This window comes from Pleurodeles waltl, chromosome 1_1 (assembly GCF_031143425.1).
Source record: "Pleurodeles waltl isolate 20211129_DDA chromosome 1_1, aPleWal1.hap1.20221129, whole genome shotgun sequence".
Classification (NCBI taxonomy): domain Eukaryota; kingdom Metazoa; phylum Chordata; class Amphibia; order Caudata; family Salamandridae; genus Pleurodeles; species Pleurodeles waltl.
In genome coordinates this window covers 446,950,144-446,971,246 of record NC_090436.1, presented here as the reverse complement: position 1 = coordinate 446,971,246, position 21,103 = coordinate 446,950,144, and the positions used below count along the sequence as shown (strand labels likewise).

At 48.1% G+C, this 21,103-nt stretch overlaps 1 protein-coding gene across 3 annotated transcripts in view; it reads left to right on the top strand.

Moving 5' to 3' along the window:
• The window catches only part of ACOT12 (acyl-CoA thioesterase 12), a 363,604-nt gene that overhangs the window by 14,617 nt on the left and 327,884 nt on the right, over positions 1-21,103 (top strand). For all 3 annotated transcript variants that reach the window (XM_069224604.1, XM_069224589.1, XM_069224598.1), the window contains exon 2: positions 6,216-6,285. Coding sequence is in view for 2 of the 3 variants with exons in the window: in XM_069224589.1 (XP_069080690.1) it covers positions 6,216-6,285 (70 nt within the window). In the remaining variant the exon portion in view is untranslated. The remainder of the gene's footprint in view (positions 1-6,215; positions 6,286-21,103) is intronic.

The window sequence follows — 21,103 nt, the reverse complement described above, 5'->3', positions numbered from 1 at the left end:
TGCTTTTCCAGAGTTCGTGGGATGCAGTCCATATGGGAGGTGGGCACGCCCATTTTTGAGTCTATGGACACCAGGCTGCCGTGCATGGCCTTGAACAGCACTTTCATGTTGTTGTCCCTGTCCAAGTTCTGAGGCAGAGTACAAGACACCCACCACTGATGACTTCTGTGACACCATTTCATTACTATGCCTGGACTCAAGTGGCAGTTTAGACTGCTGGTTATCTGTTTCCCCATTACCCTAGAGCAGTGGTTACCAACCTGTGGTACCTGGACCCCAGGGGTCCGCGAAGCCTCCTCAGGGGGTCAGCGACTGCTCAGAAAATTAAATAATATTTACAGATTAGGTCCCCAGCTTTCAGTAATGACTCAGTGGGCTGTCCCCGGATTCCAATAATGATTCGGTGGGGGTCCCCTGGTTCCAGTAATGATAAAGTGGGGGTCCACAGAAATCAAAAGGTTGGGAACCACTGCTCTAGAGAGTACTGGCACGTCCCAAATGGAACACACATAGATGATTTAAGGATAATCTTTAAGTCCTGCTCAGCTGCAGTCTGAGCCTCCGTATTCCCGCTCAACAGATGGGCCATTCCAGTCCTAAAGTGTGTTTAAAAAAAATAAAAAGAATGTAAGTTTCCAGATCATGACACCCCATAAATCACAGTTTTGATCCTTTTAGAACCTTATGAGAGGATTAATGCTGACCTCGTGAAGAAGCGGCCCATCCACCTCAGATAGTCACTTTGTCTGCAGCATATTGGTATCCATGAGGACTGGACCAGACTGCAGCAAAGTTGGGACAAATCATACATCCAGGCTACTTGTGATAGCAACAGGATCCAGGAGGAACAGTCCAACCTTGGCACTCGCCTGCACCAGTTAGATAGGTCAGTACGAGTTCTGGGCGTAAAGTTTCACAGCAGTAGCAGAGGGTCCAACCTTCTCCCCACAGGGCCAACAAGTGACCCAGGGTGGTAGAAGCAGACTCTGCCCCCACTGGTGACCTGAGAAGAGGGGGAACCAGTAGAGATGGCCGAGTATGGGGGCAAAGGCCCTGCGTAAGATTTTTTTTTTTCAGAGGGCCCCCCGCTCATGTCTCATAGTGGCTACCACATACCATGGGCCCTCCGAAATCGCACTCTGGCTACTGCCCAATGGTCGGCAGCTCACACTACTGGCGCACACTCTCCAGCTGTCAAGCTACTGGGCTGTAAGTTTGTGGTGCAGTATTCATTTGTAAGTTGTTGGATGTTACCCCTGCCAGCTGCGTACAACCATGCAGGCTGCTCTTTCATCAGACCCTGCGAGAAAACCCGTCTAGCCCTTACTCAACCTTCAGCGGTGCACACAAGCAGCACCTGTCTCCAAGCTGCCCCGGAGAAGGCAAATTAGTCCCTCCAGAACCCCGTGGCAGCTTGTCCACTGCTTCAAAGAGCATCACCCAGGTGCTGACCCCAGCTTAATCACTCACCATCCCCAGGACTCAAACAGGCAGACTCCGGGCCTCTGCCATCTTGGCAACAGATTTACAGCCAATTTCTTCTTCTCAGCCTCTCTCTGCACCCAAGGGCACCATCACAGAGGTACAGTAGTGCCCGGCAGTCTTTTTATGGTGATGTAATACAGACAGGTAGACTGTGACAGATTGTATCGCCCGACTGTAGGAGCCTCAAGCTGGTGCGGTCATCTTGTTCGGCAGCTCTCTGGCATCCCTACCAGAATACAGCTTATAGTTATGTCTAATTTCGAAGAAATGGACCTTTAAAAAAAGTCTTGACGTAATATGGGTTGGAAGCTGGAATAAGAGTAGAGGATTTCTCTCAGTGGTTTTACAGAACAATGTGGTGTATGAAAAATCGTCTTGAGCTTTACTTGGAGGTCTAGGAAATCTATCTCTGTTTTCTCACAATGCATAGTAAACCCTTGCGGTTAAGGCTGGGTCAGTAAAAACATCAAGTAGGAGAGTTTGGGTGCCTTGCCAGGTTATGAAGATGTCATCTTGCAATAGGTAATATGTTGTCTGAAGGGGTTTGAAGATAATAAGGTAGTGGATTACATATACTCCACAACAAAATTGCTCCTATCAATGTGTCTTTAATCTGTAGTTCGTTTATTGGCCTATTGGCTCTAAATCTGAGCCACCACCAGAGATTGGGTCACCCTGGTGGTAATTTTGGGCCACATGTACCAAAGGATTTTACCCATTCTGTGTCTATGGGAAAATGCTTTAGTACCTATGGCCCTTTGTGTTTTTGTGAATTTTAGGTATCTTGTAGAGAACTGGGGTTCTTTGGGGTTTTAGCATTAAACAAAATGTAATTCCGGCTGAAATAGCTGGGCCCTTAAACATGTGTAGTCAGATGGAAAATCTTGCATTGAATGTCTTTTTTTGGATTTCTTTGAATTTTGAGACATTGTTCAGTGATGGCAAGTTGAGAATTTATCTCTTATTTGTAAATTTCCATGTCCTGTTTGTACCTCCCCTTTTGCTGACTGGTTTAATGATTAGTGTGGGAGTATCCTATAAGAATTGAAATGCTGATCTCTCCTGCAGAGGCTGCTCCTTTTGGGGAAAACTGGTGGGGCAGAGGGCACAAAACAAAAATAACATCACAAATAAAAATAAACTTAGCCGCGCCGCTCTTCTGTCTCCACTCACTGCAGGCACAGACTCCCAGCCTGCCCTGTGGCCAATCCTAGCATTGCTTTCATGCTGCTGGGAGCCTGTGCCTGCTTTCCTCAACCCGGCAACACAGTGCCAGGTTGAAGACAGCTCAGTGTGCATGTGTGTTTGACTGCACGTAGACGGCCGGCCAAACACACATGCGCACTGAGGGGACTGCACAGCACTCCCCCCTCCGTCCCGGTCATCCCCCATTGTCCCACCCCCTTGAAAAATAAAAATGATGATAAACAGTGTTTATTATTTTTATTTTTCAATTTGCTGCTGCTGCTGGCGTGGGGGCTGACACTCCTCTGCCATAGCAGAGGAGCCACCACTGCTCTCCTGGTGAGTAATGTTATATGGTGGGAACTATGGTAAGAGTTGCATTGTGTTTTTAGGGTCGAGTCTGGAAGTGCATGTGCTAGTGCATGCGTCTCGCTTGCAAGACTCTTGTGTACAGTAAAGTGCTTGTGGGCGTTTCGCTCACCATTTGATGGTTTGCGTGGCACTCTTCTTTACAGCCTTGTAATTTGTCAAGATTGGCCTGGCATCATTTAGTTTCCCTATGTGGAACAGGGATCAAGCACTTTTTTTTATCTTCTAGTGCTGCTCAAACAGAAGGCTTGTATCTGGCAAAAAATGTGCCCAGCAGGACAAACAAAATTGCCAAGTTTTTTGTTTTTGTTTTGTTTTTTAAAGCTAATTTTATTTTATTTTTCCAAGTCGACTTGTCTCACTTTCCACTCATGTTTTCTTTTATTTTTGCTTGTGGGCACTCTTGTCAAAAGATGACATTTTAACTTGTTTGAAATATTGCAAAGCGACATTGTTTTTTTATTATGTGTAATTTCTGAAATGATGCTTTAACACATAATTGAGCAGTACACCCCAATTCACCCACTCCAATCTGCAGCACAACAATTCACCCCAATAAAGTCCAGTCCAGCCCACCCCATTACAATCCTTCCAATCTAATTTGCCCCACTCCACTCCAAAACAGTCTGCCCCAATCCAAAGCAATCCGCCCCACTCTAATCTGAAACAGTCTGTCCTGCTCCAATCCAAAACAATCTGCCCCACGCCAGTCTACCCCACTCCAAACTGCTCCACTCCAATACACCCTACTCCCATCCAATCCACCCTAATACAGTCTGCCCCACTACAATCCAGAACAACCTGCCCCACTTTACTCCAAAACAACCTGCCCATTCCAGTCCCAAACAATGCACTCCAATGCAAAACCATCTGCCCCACTCCAATCCACCTCACCTCACTCCAACCCACCCCACTACTGTCCAGTCCACCCCACTCCAATCTGATCCACCCTACACCAATCTAACCCATCCACACCAATCTAATACACCTCAATCCACCCTACTCTAGTCCAATCCATTCCACATTAATCCACTCAACTCCAGACACCTTAATCTACCCCAGCTCAGTCAGTATACCCCTCTCCAATCAATTCACCCCACTCCAATCCAGTCCACCCCACCAACTTCAGTCCGATCCACTCCAGTCTAATTCACCCCATTCCAATCCACGCCACCCAATCCAGTCCACCCCACCTCATCCCAGTTCAGTCCACATCACTCTAATCCAATCCATCCAGCCTACCCACTACAATCAACTCCAATTTACCCCACTACAATCCACTCCTCTCATCCCACTGCACTCCAATCCACACCACCTCAATGCAATCTTATCCACTCCAGTTCTCTCCACCCCGCTCAGTCCTCTCCTCTCCTTCACCCCATTCCAATCCACCATACTCATTCATATCCACTGCACTCTACTCCAATCCACCTCATCCCACTCCACTCCAATCTAATCCATCCCACTCCAAGCCAATCTAATCCACCCCAATCCTGTCACTCCAATCCAGACCATCCACCCCAATCCCATCCACCTCACCCCATTTCAGTCTGCCCCAATCCAAACCACCCCACTCTAAGATAACACAATCCACCATACTCTACTCCACCCTATTCCACCCCACTACTCACCTCGACACTCAGCCACTGAACCCTGCTCCCCTCTACTCAACTCTGACACTCTACTACTCCTACTCCATTCTACGACATTCCAACAAATCCAAACTATGACACTCTACTCTCTCGCTCCACACAACTAACTTTTAGCCATGCTGAACAGCAGTCGTCACACTAGTGTACATTTCCAAACACATTGCCAAAGCTCTTGTATTGATGAGACGTAATGGCTTTGCCATTTCTTATTATACTCTGTGAGGTGCTCAGTTGTGCAACATTCATTGAAGGGTGAATCCCATGTCCAAGATCTCCCCTTTCATGAGCATAATGGATGGACTTTTATTTCCCACAGAAGCAGTAATCCTGCTATTGGCATAAGAGTCTGCTATGGCTGTGAGGGAAGGCGGCTGATAGAGACAGATGATAATCTAAATTATGAGGGTGGGGAGACCGCTCCGACACCCACGAAAGGCCTGCCATGACTTGCAGGGCATCTTAAAGACAAGACTGCATGTTTGCGGGGGTCTAGCTTCATCCTGACATGAGGAAGAGGGTCCTGAAACCAAACACAGGTTTGTGCAGGTTTTGGAGAGTCCTGTGGGACCAAACATATGCACAGGTTGCCTACATCTTAGCAGGAGACCTTGTGCCTATTTACCCTCCTAACCTCCTCCCCTGAAAACAATTAAACATACCGGGTGTATTAACAACTGGGTCGTTCAAGACTCTATTTGCAAGATTGTTTTGGTAGGGACAAGAGGCAAATCTACCAATAAATAGGAAGGAGAGTGTTATTATTCAGCACATGGTATGTTTGAAATGTTTCAGAGTACGCCATTAAACGCGCCGTTTGTACTTCGAGGAAGCTTTCTTGGGTGCTTTAGAATATATTGTACCATTGAAATTAGTATTTTGATACTGAAATAATCATGAATATGAATACTTTTATGGATAAACTTGTGTTTTGTAAATTACTTAAAACACGCCCTTTTCTTTCATTAAATGTATGTGGTAGAGTTCGTAAAATGACAGGGTTTGTAAAATGGTGGTGGTGTTTCTTTTAAAGATAGAATTAACTGATGGTGATTTTTCAATACCCCAGATTGTGGGCTTTAACGTTGTTGGTTGCGTTACAAATAGAACCGTCACAAAACAATTCAACATAAAATGCTTGTGTAAAATAAGCTGTGTCCCGGTTACAGTATCGACGGATTAAATGGTATTTATTGTAAAGCATTTCAAAGATGAATTAAAGTAACGTGCCTTAAATCGTTGGCTAAAGGAAGCAAAACAGAAATAAAACATGAATAGGAATGTACTAAAAGTAACTGATGGTTAAAGAAGGGTCAAGAGAGGGTATAAATTAAAATAGAAATGACGATGTGAAACCAATGAATACCTATGCTGATTAAAAAATGGGAGTACCTCTACGTCACATTACAAAGCAGACCTCTTTAGCAAATATCACATTTGACAAATGATGATCTACATATGTTTTCGACGCTGTTGAATTAATGTTTGGTTTTCATATTGTTGATGTGATGCGTGTCTTTGTTTCAGCGGAGAAGCATGCTGGGGTCCCCTGCGTCACAGCCTCGGTGGATGACATACGCTTCCAAGCCACTGCAAGGTACGGCCTGGTACTGCAGGATGACACTTCACCCTCAGAGGGGGGCAACTGAGATGATTAACCAGGTTGTTAAGCGTCCAACGATTCCCTACCGGAGCAAAGGTCATTCCCAGAGTGTCTGCCAGAACCTGGGTCAAGTCCTCGTCAGAGTCTGCACAACAAGGTCCGAGGCACCCAAGCTGTGACCTGCAGGTCTCGGGCAAGTGATCTGTGGCGCTGCAGAGTGTGAGAACGCTGTAGCCTTATGAAGGGTAGTCTCATGACTCCGCACCCAGAAAGCACATATTAACCACAACAAACGAATAAAAGAGCTGAGGATAAGAAGTTCACTATTGGCGAAATCGGGTAATCGCTAAAATTTTTTACTAAACTTTCCCATCAAGGCAAAATACCGTGGGCCTTATTTAGAGGTTGGCAGAGGCGGGACACCTGCCAAAATGTTGCTGCTTTCTCATCTGCCGTATCTAGAGCCTATATGACTTCCCTCTGGGTGGATAGGACATCTGACACATTTTGGTTGATGTCCCGCGTCCTCCAAGCTCTAAATAAGGTCCTGAGTTGTGCCACACAGGATTTCATTGGGGTTTTATTTCTTGAACTCAATTGAACCAAAGTGTATCAATTCCCGATGAAATCAGTTTACTCTAAAATGTCTCTCAGTTAAATAGCAAATGTGGGATTTTCACAGCTCACTCCGCGAACTCGTTCCAATATAAACGTTATGTGAGTATATATATATTTTTTTTATTTAAATATATGCTGAGTGAGAACATAACTTGATGTCCTCCTCACCCCTTCCCCCATCGCCAAAATCTGGGATCCGATTATGGGAATAGATCTGTAACTGAGTGTGATAACGCGTCCCGTCTTAGATAATTTAATTAGTCTGGGACTCGTTTTAGGCCAATGAATCTTTTGACCCTGATTGAAGACGCCTCAGGACGAGACAATTAATCAACATAGCAATCAATAGATCAAACACATCATCAGTATTCACTATAGCAAATCGATTCAATTTGGATAATGGCATAAATAAGAATCAAAACACACCAAGACCTCTCAGTCACGAATAACCACATGGATTTAGTATGATTTATGATATTTATTCCCTATTGATTACACCTCTACGAGTAAGTTTATTAGTCTCAATACCAAAAAACACATCAACACGGTAATAATATGGCAACTTGAATAAGACTTCATCAATGCAAAAATCATAAACATTAGAACAAAGCCCGACGTCAACGTGGGTTAATCTTAGCAGAGTATCATTAGCGCATTATTCAACAAAGCATAGATTCAGTCGTTTGTCTATTTGCGTCCGTTTAGTGAATTCCTTACCTAACCTCGAATTAGCATGTTGGGCTTCATGCAAAACAATTTAGCAACACAAATTTAGAAAACCTCTTACTATGGCCTCTATCAAAAGGAAGCAGTTGGTACCTAGAAAGAAAAGGCAAACAGACAATTACAATTTCATCATCATATAGTTACCCTCCGTAATGGGTCAGCATACAGAGTCTGTCTTTGTCCTCAGGACATCAGGTGATTCACCATCAGCCAAGATACACTGCAAAGTTCAGCAAGACTGGGCAATAAGGGACACTTCCCTCATAAGGAGGAAAAGTATGAATCGGGCAGGACAAAGATAAGGATGGATCGAAGAGTTAAACCGCAAAGTCTTTAAGACAGAGTGACAAAGTGTCTAGGCAAGAGCAAAGGCACGTAATGGCTGATTTCTTCTCGTGTCATACGATTATATCAAACTTGTTGTACAGTCCCCTAATTTCCAAGTGGGTAAGTTTTGGTGCACCATTATCTCCATCCAATGGTTTACTTGTCGCCTCATTAAGATTGTCACCTCAGAACAGTTCATTGGCTTCTGTAATTGACGTCTCCAACGGGCAGAATGTCAGGTGCAATTTCATGTTCTCGCAGTCCTCTCACAGTCCCGGTCAGTAGTTCCATTGTCTATACCAGTTCAGGGGACCTTGTACCTGTTGCAAGTTTACACTGTTGCATTCAGCAAGAATGTCTCCTTGAGCAAGTCGAGTCTCATGAGAAAGAATTTACTACGGTTACACACATCTTCTAGTTTTCTGGAAAAGTACATCTACATGTCCGTCAGCAAGTCAGCACATTGCACGTTAGAAAAACGCATTCAATATAAAACCGGACAGCTAGGTCTGACTCATGCGAACTAAGGCCTAGTGATTAATTAGCAAACCCTTAACATATAACTCTTAATACTAATACAAAATCATACATTAGTACATTAATATTTCATTATTAGTCAGTTTCAATTATCATCGTATAAGTTGGTGGCTACTCCCCGTGGGCACATTTCAAACACACGTTTAGTAAAAGCACATTAATATAATTTCTATGCGGCATCATTATGCATTAATTCGCAAACTTCATGTTAATTTGATTATAAAACTACACTCCAACAAGTGCGCAAACTGAGGCCTGGGTTCCCAGTCTTTCAGCAGCAATAATTAGCAAACACGTAGAGTTCTGCTTTCCATAATCTTCAATACGTCATTAATTTCTGGATAGAGCAAACCAGCATGTGAGTTGCCCTGTGTACTGGTTACCTGACTTAACCAGTGAATGCAGACAGCAGTCGCTGGCAGCCATGGTCTGCATAAGATGTGGTTGGGGGAACCTGATGAAAGTTTTCACTCTCAGTTGCTTCTTTTCAAGCTTTTTTTTCTAGTTGGCTTTTAACCTTTTCACTGCTGAGGTGCTTGTTCAACTCTATTCCAGAGCTTTTATCCCAAAATCAGTGTTGGAATATTTAAACTTGTATACCTTTAATCTTTGTGTGCACCCATGCAAGCTTTGTTAGCACATTCGGGGTCCTGGATTGGTGGAACATCTACATTAATATCTCATTGCACTTTGAAGATTTAATTAAAAATGTGGAAGTTTATTATGTATAATTGTGGTAACGCTGGTTTGTGGGACGCTTGCTGTTCCCCACAAATTTCAGAACTTTCTGTCACAAAAATGTGAGAAAATTCTGTTTTTGAACAAAAGGGTGATGTGTGCAGGGCATTTTGGGTAAGCAAAAGCAACGCCATCTGCCCTGGTGCTGGTGTGTTGTCAGAACGCTGTCAGGAGAAGTAAAGGGACAGACCAGCCTGGCTATTCCCCCTTCAGTTAGAAATCAAGATTTGGTAACCATAGGGTCAAGACTGGGGAGAGCACATCTGCAACAGATCAATGCAGGCCTTCACCCCATCCTTCTGTCTGGTCTCTGCAGATCAGAAATGGGCATTTTTGACAATTTTAATTTCTGAAAGTCCGCAATGGCTCTTCAGGCAAAAGTCCTGCCTGTGCAGTCACAGTCAGAAACAATGATTGAATCAATCAGGCTTTTTGGCTTTCTCAAGGGCCCACGGCAATCTGTTCCCTCTATTTTTCGTAGGCTTCCAGAGCTGATAGATCATAGATAGACAGGGAAGGCAGCAGGCTAGAACTCTCCACTGTTTCCAGGGGTGTGTTGGGGAGTTGGCCCATACAATTCTGGTAGTTAGGGCCCACTAACAGAACCACTGTCACAATAGTGAACACTTCTTCTCTGGTGCTTGCTACAGAAAGGAGGAATTCTAAAATGGGATACATTTTATGACATTTGTTCTCTGTTTTCATTAACTTCAAAGGGGAAATGTATGTGTCAGAACAGAGTAAGCACTTGCTGTTCTGGAAATGGAATGCTGGGCTGCATCAGATATAGCGGTATAGCCAGCCATATCGGGCTATACTTACTCTAAAAGCCCGCTCCAGCGTTAAAGGCCCAAACTGAAGGCGAGGGCCTTTAAAAAGGGAGCAGGACTTTAATGCCGGTATAGCCCAACTATGGAGCGCTATAAGGATATTAGAACATTCTGCCACTAGACTGCAGAATGTTCTAATAAATAAAACAAAGGCGTCACGGAGCCTGAGTGAACTGAAATTCTCTCTGGATCCTTGAGGCCTTTATTCACCGAGCTGTGAACAACAACATTGGAATGTTGGAGCTCATGGGCATTGATTCACCAAAATTCCAGGGGTAGCAGAAGTGACAGCAGGCACCCTTTGACCTTAATGATGTCAAAGGAAGTGATGTCATAGGAAGTGATGTCACATGACTTTAACCCTCATGACATTGCAATAAATGCACTCACACTTACCCAAACTCACTCATTATCACTCTTGCTCACTCTTACTCTGACCAATCTATACATTCTCTTTTTTTTTTTATAAACAAATTTTATTGCTTTTAAAAGAAGGAACAGGTAAAGTATACAAGTAACATACAAGCCCTGGTCTGTTTGCCACCGACTGGACAACTAGATCTAGTCTAACATTTCTGCACTCGGGGTACACAGGAGGTTCCAAAGTATCATAATTTGATAGTACAGGGAAAAGGGAAAAAGGAGCATGTGCACACATTCTTCTGAGCCCCTTCAGCCTAACAGTCCCGTCCATTTCACCCATATTTTCTCATATTTATGGGGACAGCCCCTTGAATCATACACCACTTTTTCTTGGGCTGCACACCAGTCCACCCCCGTCTCCATTTCTGAAGGGAGGGGCCCCTGGCGGTTTTCCAAGCGGCCGCAATGTCTCTCTTGGCCACCATCGTCGCTGTTCAGACCAACGTCTTGTCCGCTCTTGATCCCTCCATGTCATTCACCACTCCCAGTAGTACCATTTTGGGGGTCAATACCCGTGCTGATCCCAAGGCACTGTTCAGCTCATGATTTACTCCCTCCCAGAACGTTCGAATCACGGGGCAGGACCATATCATATGGAAGAAGTCGGCCTGGTCCTCCCTGCATCGTGGGCATTGGGCCGAGCAGCGGGCACCCATCTTGTACAGTCTATCTGGAGACAGATATGCTTTATGTAGAAAATAGAATTGTGTCGCCCTCAGCCTTGTCGAAGCCACTAGCGTCCGGGGAGCCATCAGTGCCTCCGTCCAATCTGCCTCCTCAAGTGGTCCCACCCACTTCTCCCATTCCTTCCTAAGGTGGCCTAGGTCCCGGGTGCATTGGTGACCAGCATTTTGTAGATCTGGGAGACACCTTTCTTCCCCAGGCTTCCCATGAGTGTTCTGGCCTCGACTGGTGAATTCCGGTACAGGGGACGATTCTTTCAGGTGCATAACAAGGGCATGCCGGAGCTGGAGGTACCTAAAGAATTGTTTCGGGGATAGTTGGAACTCTTGCTGCATTTCTTGAAATGACTTCATCATACTTCCTTTCCACACATCCCCCACCAAGGATATGCCCAGTGTGTCCAACTTCCCGAATCCCTCCAGTTTGGCTGTCTCTCTCAGCCAGCTACCGTGCCACAGTGGGGTTTGCCGGGTAACCACTTTGTTCCAGCCAGTATGTCTTAGAGCCGCTCTCCATGCTAAGAAGACCGCCTTGGTGATAGGCCCCAATTCCCTGGGGATCGATGCACCATATAGCACACCCAGGATACAGGAATACCCCAAAGCGTCTAATTCTACCTGATATGCTGGGTCAAACCAACCCCCGTTGAACCAGTCATGAACCACCAGGAGTTGTGTTGCCAGGTAATACAGGTACGGATCCGCCATGCCCAGTCCCCCATCGTATACCTCTCTCCGGCAGCTCCAGGACGCTACTCTGTGTCTTGCTCCTCCCCACATAAAGGAGGTGGTAATTCCATCCAGTTTTCTAAACCATGAGCGAGGGATCGTGAATGGCAAGTTCTGAACCACATACAGGAGACGCTGTAGGACCATCATCGTGTACAAGGCTACACAGCCCAATATATTCAGTGGCAATGAGTGCCACCGCTTAAGATCTTCCCGTACGCGAGATGCCAGTGGAGCTAGGTTCAGAGACCAGGATAGTTCAGGGAGCTGCGCCACCCATATCCCTAGGTATCTAAAACTTAAACGGCGCAGAGGGACCACCTTCTGCCAGTCAAAGCAGTCTTGTGACCTCGTCAGAAGGACCAGTACCGAGTTGGTCGGGTTCATTTTGAGCCCCGAGGCCTCCTCAAAACGCCGCAGTAGATAGAAACTTCGGGGTCCGGTCACTTCTGGGTTTGCCATGTATAACAGGACATCGTCCGCATATAGGGCCACTCGGTCTTCGGACGAGGGGCCCCACTTCCAACCCTGGTAAATCGGGTCATCTCTTATCATTCCCGCCAAGGGCTTAATGGCCCGGGCAAAGAGGAGAGGAGAGAGGGGCCAACCCTGTCGGGTTCCCCAATGAATTGGAAAGGCCGAGGACAGGACTCCATTGACCTGCACCCGTGCCGTGGGCTTGGTATACAGGGCCTGGACCAGTCTGCGGAACCTTGGCCCGAAAGCGGCGCGTCGGAGTACCGCAAGAAGGAACTCCCAGTTCACTGAGCCGAACGCCTTCTCGAAGTCGATGAGTAGGAGAGCTAAGTGTTGGGGCAGTCGATGTCGCCTTGCGAGGGCCACCTGGAGCCTTCGTATACAGTGCGCGTGCTACGTCCGTTCATGAATCCACATTGATCCGGGTGGACTAGCAGGGGCATCACCCTCTTGAGGCGGGAGGCCAGCATCCCAGCGTAAATCTTTACTTCACTGTTAATCAGAGATATGGGTCTGTAATCTGCGCAGGAAAGGGAGGGGGGCTGGGTCTTAGGCAGTACGACATTGGTGGCAACATCTAGCCCATCCGGAAAGAAGCCCTTCTGGTCTACCTCTGCATAGAGATTCATTAGATGCGGGACCAGGTCGTCTCTAAATCTCTTGTAGTATTCTGGAGGAAACCCATCAGGCCCGGGAGTTTTCCCCACTCCCATCGCCGCTATGGCCTCACCAATTTCAGTCTCCATGAACGGTTCCTCCAATGCCCAAACATCCCCCGTGGGCAGTTCCGGGAGTGAAGAGTCTGCCAGGAACCGGTCTGGGGAGCCCGCCTTCTCCGGATTTGTCGCTCGGTATAAGACCTTATAGAATTCAGCGAATGTTTCGGCCACCCCTTGGAGTTCAACCAACCGGTCCCCTTGCTCATTACATATCTCAGGGACGATTCGGGGAGCCTGTTGTTGGGAAATCAACCAATATAGTAATTTCCCTGTCTTATTGCCCCAACCGTATACTCGAGCCGTGGAGGCTCGCCACATGTCTTTGGCCGCCTCTAGGGATAGACTACGAATCTCCTCCTGAATCAGCAGGAGTTGTCTGGTTATCCGTTCGTTCGAGTGTGTTTCCTGCTCTGTCTCGAGAAGAATGGCACGGGCCTCCAGTTGGGCAACTCGGGAGTCCCGGGCGCGTTCCCATGCATGGATTAGGCCCCTAGCTGTCCCTCTCAGCACCACCTTGCTTGCCGCCCATAGTGTCCCGGGTGACCTCACCGAGTCCCCATTAATATTAAAGTATTCGCGTAACGACTCCCTCAGGCTATCAACGTACTCCTCGTCCTGTAAATACCATGCGTTTAGCCTCCATATGGGGCGGATCAGCGGGTCTAAGAGGCCCATTTTGAGCCGGACCGGTGCGTGGTCTGAGATCCCACGCGGTAGAATCTCGATGTGGGAAAGGTGACTGAAGTCACTGGCCGACACGAACACCAGGTCTATCCTGGATTGTGTGCTGTGAGCTGCCGAAATATGCATGAATTGTTTGCGCCTAGGGTGCCACGCTCTCCAGGCGTCGCAAAGCCCCGTTGATGACATCCATCCTTCTAGACTAGTGTCCAAGGCCTGTCTGTGGGCTGAGGGCCCCCCACTCGTGTCCAGCCCTGGGTTTGGGACAGCATTGAAGTCACCCCCCATTACCGTGTTCCCAGGGGGCAGTTCCGCTAATAGTCTTGTCAGATCTCCTAGAGTCTTACGCACCATATTCGGGGGGGCATATACGCTCACGACATTCATTGTCTGGCCTTCTACTGTACCTGAGACCGCCACATATCTCCCTTGTGGGTCTCTCCATTCTTGTCTCACCATCAATGGTAGTGAGCGATGCAGCATTACTGCAACCCCCCTTGAGCCTCTTGCGAACCCTGCATGAAACACTCTGTCAAATCCCTTACAGGCTAAGAAGGGGCATTGATTCCCATGAGGTGTGTCTCCTGCATCAGGAGTATATTGGGTTTATGTCTATGGACGTAAGCAAGCACCGCTGACCTTTTTATCTTATCGAGGAGCCCTTTAACATTCCATGATATTATGTGAGTCAACCCCATTCTCCCTCCCCGTCCATCCATGAACTGACCTCATTGATCTTTCCCTCGGTTCCCTCCGTGTGACCCCGGGTTGACAGAATTCAACTCGGCCTGTGTACGTTCCTTGCTGGTGTGACCTGCTTCTATTATTTCCAGCCGGTACTAGAGACCATAGACCTACACTAACTGTAAAGAACAGTAACAACAGCCTGCTGGCTGGATAGAACCAAACATATCCCCCAACTCCCCGCCCACCCCATACTTCCCCCCTGAAGCATCTATCGCCCAATACCAACAGCTCATTCCCGAACATAATGAGCTGATAACTTTTAGAGTCTGAGCAATGTTAGACCCCTCCATTCTTGCCGATTAAGAAGTGTTTTGTTATGTTTGAACATGGTCACTGGCCCTCTTGGCCCAGCCCTCCCGTCTCCGGAGGGGATTCACAACACTGGGCTTCGTGAGAGGTCGGTGTCCTTTGCAGTTACAGGGAGCAGTTCCCCAGAGTCTCGGGATCGCCGGTCCCCTCTCGTGTCTCTCGGTACCTCAGCCGCCGCAGGCCCCTGAGTTGTCTCCCCTGCCGATCCCCCGGGGGGAGCCCGATGTCGAATCTCCTCCTTCCTTGCGCCTTCTGGAATGAGTTCTCCGGTGGGACCCCCCCTGGTCGCCGCAACTGGTTGTTCATCTGCCGACCAGTGAGTGCCACCCGCCGCTCCTCCCCACCAAGGCCCAACGGGACCTCTTCAGTTAACCATGTCCAAGCATGTCCGGGGGACTCAAAGAAGTAGGTCTTGTTATTATGGACCACCCTTAGTTTAGCCGGGAAGAGAAGGCGGTACGGCACCTCCATCGCCCTCAGCTTTTGTTTAACTTCTGTGAACGAGCGGCGTTGGATTTGAACGTCTTTTGTATAGTCTGGGAACACAATGACTTTAGTTCCATCACAGTGCAGGTCTCCTTTTGATCTTGCCGCTTGAAGTATCGCATCTCTGTCTCTGAAGTTGAAAAGTCTAAGGATCACCGGCCTCAGCGGAGAGTCCGGGGGGTGGGTCTAGCCTGCAAGGCCCGATGAGCGCGCTCAATCGCAAACCAGGGTGTCAGAAGATCCCGGGGCATCCAGGACCGGAACCAATCCTCCAGGAACACGGCCAGGGAGGGGGCTGCGGTGTTTTCCGGCAGTCCCACAATTCTGAGGTTATTGCGGCGGGAACTATTTTCGGCATCTTCCGCCCTTCGGTATAGTTCTGCTGTTCGGGCTGTTAGCGTTGATACCTGTGTTTTGAGGGCAGCCAGATTGTCCTCCACCGTGGAGATTCTAGACTCCGCTTCCGCAATCCTCGCTGTAGCGTTGCGAAGATCCTGGCGTACTAGGGCCACATCCACCCTCACTTCTCCAATTTTTGCTTCCACCGCTTCTTGGGATGACTGTATCGCCTGAAGGATGGCCGCCAGGTCACTGTTCCCGGCTTGTTTCCCTTCGCCACCCTCCGCCTTTCGGTCATCTTTTGGTGCTCCACCGGGGCCTGTGGCAAATTGGTCGATGCGCGTCTGCGCCGTGGCAGGGCGGGTTTGTCTATCTTTGCCCATCACAACTGCCTTCTGGAGCCTGCTTGTAAGTTACCCCCATACAACGCTTCTCGTCAACTTTTGGGTCTGCTATTATCCAAGGGGGGGGGGGCGGGACGGCCCCCCACTTCTGCCTGTGTGCCCTTGAATGCAGCTCCTCCACCTCTCCTCCTGTAGCTCAGATTACCAGCCTCGACTCAGATGATGCCCGGCGGGGGTCGCCCCTCACCTCTGACCACCGGGACCCCGTCTCTTCTCACGCCAGGATCCCCAGTTTGGCCTGCTCCACCCCTCGACCACCACACTCCCCAGGCCTCCCGGCATCCGGAAGCTATGAGTCACGGGGGCTGGGGGCTGGGGGGCGGAAAGGGGGTTGCTCCGACCATTTCTCAGGGCCCGACTTCGTCTCCGTTATGTCTTCCATGGGGCCCCGGGGGCGCACTCCCGACCGACGGGGCCGGGGGCAGCAGTCACTCACCAGCACCCCCCGGACCTGGGGGGGTAAGCGGGGAGGTCACCTCGACCTGTTTTCTCCCTCCGGGGCGATCCCTGGAGCCCGTCAGGCCGCCAGACCCGCCTCAGCCCCGGCGCCGCCCGCGCCCCCCTCCGGACCGGTATTACCATCTCTCCCCTCCAGTCCGCGGGAGCTTCACTCGACCGCGGCTGCTAGGGTCTGCAGTGTCTTGCCGTTGGAGCGCCCGCCATTTTGTGCGCGGGACACCCTTGTCGAAAATCTCCTCTTTCCCCCTCCTTAATTTTCGCCGGGTTTGCAGCGCGGACCAGGCGTCTCCGGTCCCATGCGCTGTCTCTGCGGTCCTCCCCCCTTTCAGGAAGGGTCGCCTGCAGCCTCCGTTCACCGCCAGTCCGCTGGCCGCCTCCTATGCATTCGGAGCGCCCGCCATTTTGGACGTGAGACGCTCCGTCCGTTTTCCGCTCCTTTTGGGGCTGTGAGGTCCGGGACGCGGATCAAACGTCCCAGGAGCTGCCTACAGCCTTCAGCAATCTCCCTTCTCCTCTGGGGAGGGCCGTCGATGCGCGTATCTTGAGCGGATGACGGAGGGGTCTGGAGCACCATTAAGGTGCGACCGCCATCTTGACGCTCAAGCCACGCCCCCCCAATCTATACATTCTTATTCACTTTCACACACATGCACTATCCCATATACTAATATACATGCTCACACATGCACACTCACCTGAACACACACTCACCCACATTCACGCATACAAAATATACTAATGTTTTTATATTCACTTGGACATTCCTTTCCAGGACCCGCAGTTCCACCTTATTACATTAATAGAGAATGATATTTTATTAATGTAATAAAAAAGTAGCAGCAAAGAAGGCTGGAGCCTGGTGCTTGTAATGCGAGCAACTAGTGTTCTTGGCACTAATTTTATCATCTCTGAGACCAGGGGTTGCAAAGGCACTGCCAGCGGTCGTAGCTGCTACCCCCTAAATGACAATCCATGTTGGATTTCAGGCTTCTACCGGCCATTAGAAGCCAGGAGAACTCCATGTTTTCAATGGATCTCCCAACATTCCAATGTTCTAATGTGATATAAACCGTTCACTAAATTGGTAATTCCTGGAGAATCACTCATGCTGAGAATCATCAATATGAGAAATTCCAATTAGGAATTCCTAGGATGGTCTATCTAGTGTGGATTCTTCTGATCAAGTGAAACTCAACATTGCAACTTGCATTGGTCCAGGCTGAATTAAAGATATGTTCATCTTTGGACGAGAATATGTTTTAGAGAAAGATATCACCAAATTGATTATAAAAGGGGAAGTATAATTGAAAATTACATAATACTTTAAATGTACATTCTACATGGAGCTGGCAACAAGAAGGTCTTGAGTAACATTGACATCATGTGCCATTTCAATAAATCAGTAGCTGGGAGTGCAGACTGTTAGGGTTGCTTGGTGTCATGAACACTCATGTTAATGATATTGTCTGGTCTATACAAGACTGAAAGGATGGTAGCATTCACAAAAGGTGATGTGGGCTAAACCCAGATCTACTATTCATTCAACAGAATGCAGTGAATGGTTTGAATTTCAAACAAGCACAAATGGGAAACGTACAGCCACCTCTTCTGAAAGGTAGGGTAGTTTTGAGATGCATGTCCTGCCTTAAAATGACTTGCGACGGAATCTGCTCAGCCCTAATGGCCTTTCAGAGGTACTGATGTGCTACGAAATCCCTTAGTTTACAGTTAGGTTAATTCTAACATAACTTTAAAACCTCTGCATCAGTTGCAAGATATGTATGTATGTACCCTGGAGTGAACTGCATGGACCTAATTGCAAAGTAGCAGACCAATGCACAGGCAAGGAAGCTAGTGCTATGGGGTCACTTTATCCACACAGTGGTGGGAGCAAAGGTGACTATACATAGGGACTTGATGCAAGCTGAGACTTCTCTGGAAGCTGCTGTCAGGGACAACTCCACAGCACAGGCAGATCTGAACAAGGCATTAGCCACGCACACATGCCTGGTGGAGCAATTGCATTGAGTCAACTTTGGGTCGTACCATGCCACAATTCATGCTGACTGCGACAAGGCCGGTTGTTTGTTGGCTTGGTTACTGCGCAGCGCTGACTCCCCCGCTCCCATTGTGAGGATCCACATATTGGCAACAGAGTTAGCTTTGCAGCAATTCCAGATACATGACGCATTTACATCACATTATCGCACACTTTATAATCCCCTGCAGTTGCCCCCAACATGAACACATAAGTGGGTTTTTAGTTGGGGTGGTACTCCCTATGTTAATGCCTGCAGAGGAAGAAGACCTCAATACCCACCTCACAGTAGATGAGGTTAAGGGAGCAATCAGGAGTGCTGCCACCCACAAAACGCCGGGCTTGGACGGGCTTCCTATCAAATTTTATAAGGCATACGAGCATCACCTTGCACCTAAATTACTTGAACTGTATCAAACGATGATGAATGAGGGCTGTGTAACACAGAGCATTTGGGGGTCCCTCCTGGTCTCTCTCCTGAAGCCAGGTAAAGATCCAGAGGATCTTGCCTCCTATCATCCTCAGTCCATGTTGGGATTGGATTACAAGATTCTAAGCAAGATCTTAGCGGGCCGCCTGTATGGACACATGAGACGGTTAGTGCACCCGGATCAAAACGGGTTTATACCCGGAAGATCCACCATGCTAACGATTAGAGTCTTGCACAGATTGGCCTGACTAGCCATTCGCAGCATACCGGGTTTTGGATCTAAAGGAGGCACTCAATATGTTGGAATGATCTCTTCTCAACATTGAAGAAGTTTGGGCTAGTGGGGAGGCTTCAGGTGCTGATCCGACTATTCTATGTGGATCCGCTGGCGAGGTTCAAAATTGGCAAGTGCGTTTCCCCTCCATTCAAGATCAAGCGTGGGAGCTTTTGGCACAAAAGCTGCGTCAGCTGGGGGATGGATGGGGTATTCCGTTATTTGAGAAGACGCATGTTGTCTCTCTGTATGCAGATGACGTCCTGATTTACATCTGAGATATTGGGGAAGGCATTGAACCCATGTGAGCTCTTCTGGGGGATTTTTATGCAGTGTCAAGGCTGCGTGTACACTGGGCTAAATCCTGTTTATTCCTATTACACCCACATTGCCCACCACAGGACTTCATCATAGATGGTCACTGGTTGAGAAGGGAGCCTCTCACATTCAGATACTTGGGCATGAACGTATATCACAGCAGGCAAGATGATCTAGATGGCCGTTTCATGAAGGCTGTAACATCAGTGAAGCCTCAGATGGCCTTTTGGAGCACACTCCTGTCCAGGGTAGAGTGTCATTGCGAAAATGGTGATACTCTCTCGCCTGTTATTTCTTCCAAAACGTTCTTTATCAGCATTCCCAGGTACACCTTTCATGCTCTGCCCTCTACCATGGGGTTCTTCATTTGGAATAAGGGCCGCAGCCTAGTATAGCTTGGAAAGTTACAACTTCCCATCACAAAGGGGGTTTGTGCGTTCACAACCTCGAGCATTATTACCTAGCTGCACAATTGCAGTGGCCCACATATTGGTTGGTGTGTAGTTACCCTGAGGAGTTATTCCCTCCCCCCCCCCCCCGGACTCGGCAAGGATGCGGACGGACCCATGGAGTGCATTACAGCCTCGTGCAGGCCCACCGCCTGGGGCGAATAGTCTACTACAGATTACATTTAACAGCTTTCACCATAGCCTGAAGTTAGTGACAGATATGCCACTTTACTCACCAGCTATCCCGTTGGGGTCGATATCCAGTTTCCTTGGGATACTGTTAGAGGTAGGAATGGATACATGGGAGGAAGCTGGAGTGGACACTCTGGGGTTCATATGAGCAGATTCAGGAAGAATATCAACTGCCTGCAGGGCACTTCCTGGCACAAGCACATCTCTTGGCGGAGGTGGTAAGACTTTGGGGCATTATAGACATGGAACCAGACTTACACCCATTAATCCACTTACTGTAAACCATTGGTGAGGGGCGCAAAGTGGTAACCTCTGTGCCCTGGCATTTGCACAAGTTGTGCAGGATCTGCTTGTTGCAACCCATAGAGATTTGGCAAGTAGATTGGTTTGAAGGATTGGGCAAAAATCACTGAATACCCAAGACTGGTGTTTCGAAACGCAAAGTTCCAATATATTACACAGAGCATATCTTATGCCTGCTTCTCTCTCCCAAATGTTCGGTGCCCCGTCCACGTGCTCATGATGTCAACATGATGTCAACAAGCAGGAGCGGATATTAAACATGTGTTCTGGATCTGCCCGGTTGTGGCGGAGAACTGGTCATGGATATTACCTCAAATAGGGCTCTGTTGGGCCTTTTTCACAGGCCATTAGCTGCAAAAGCCAGCAATAAGTTTATAGACCTGACATTGCTTCTGGCCCGTGGGCTTATTACAATGCACTGTAAATCACACATATTGCACAGCACACTGGCGGGCAGCAACACTTAAATGGGGTCGGGTGGGGGCGGAGGCGGTGGCCTTTAGACATGAAGAGATAAGGGGTCTGTGAAAATATCCCATAGCCACAGCCTGGTTTACTCTTTTTTTGGTATTCACA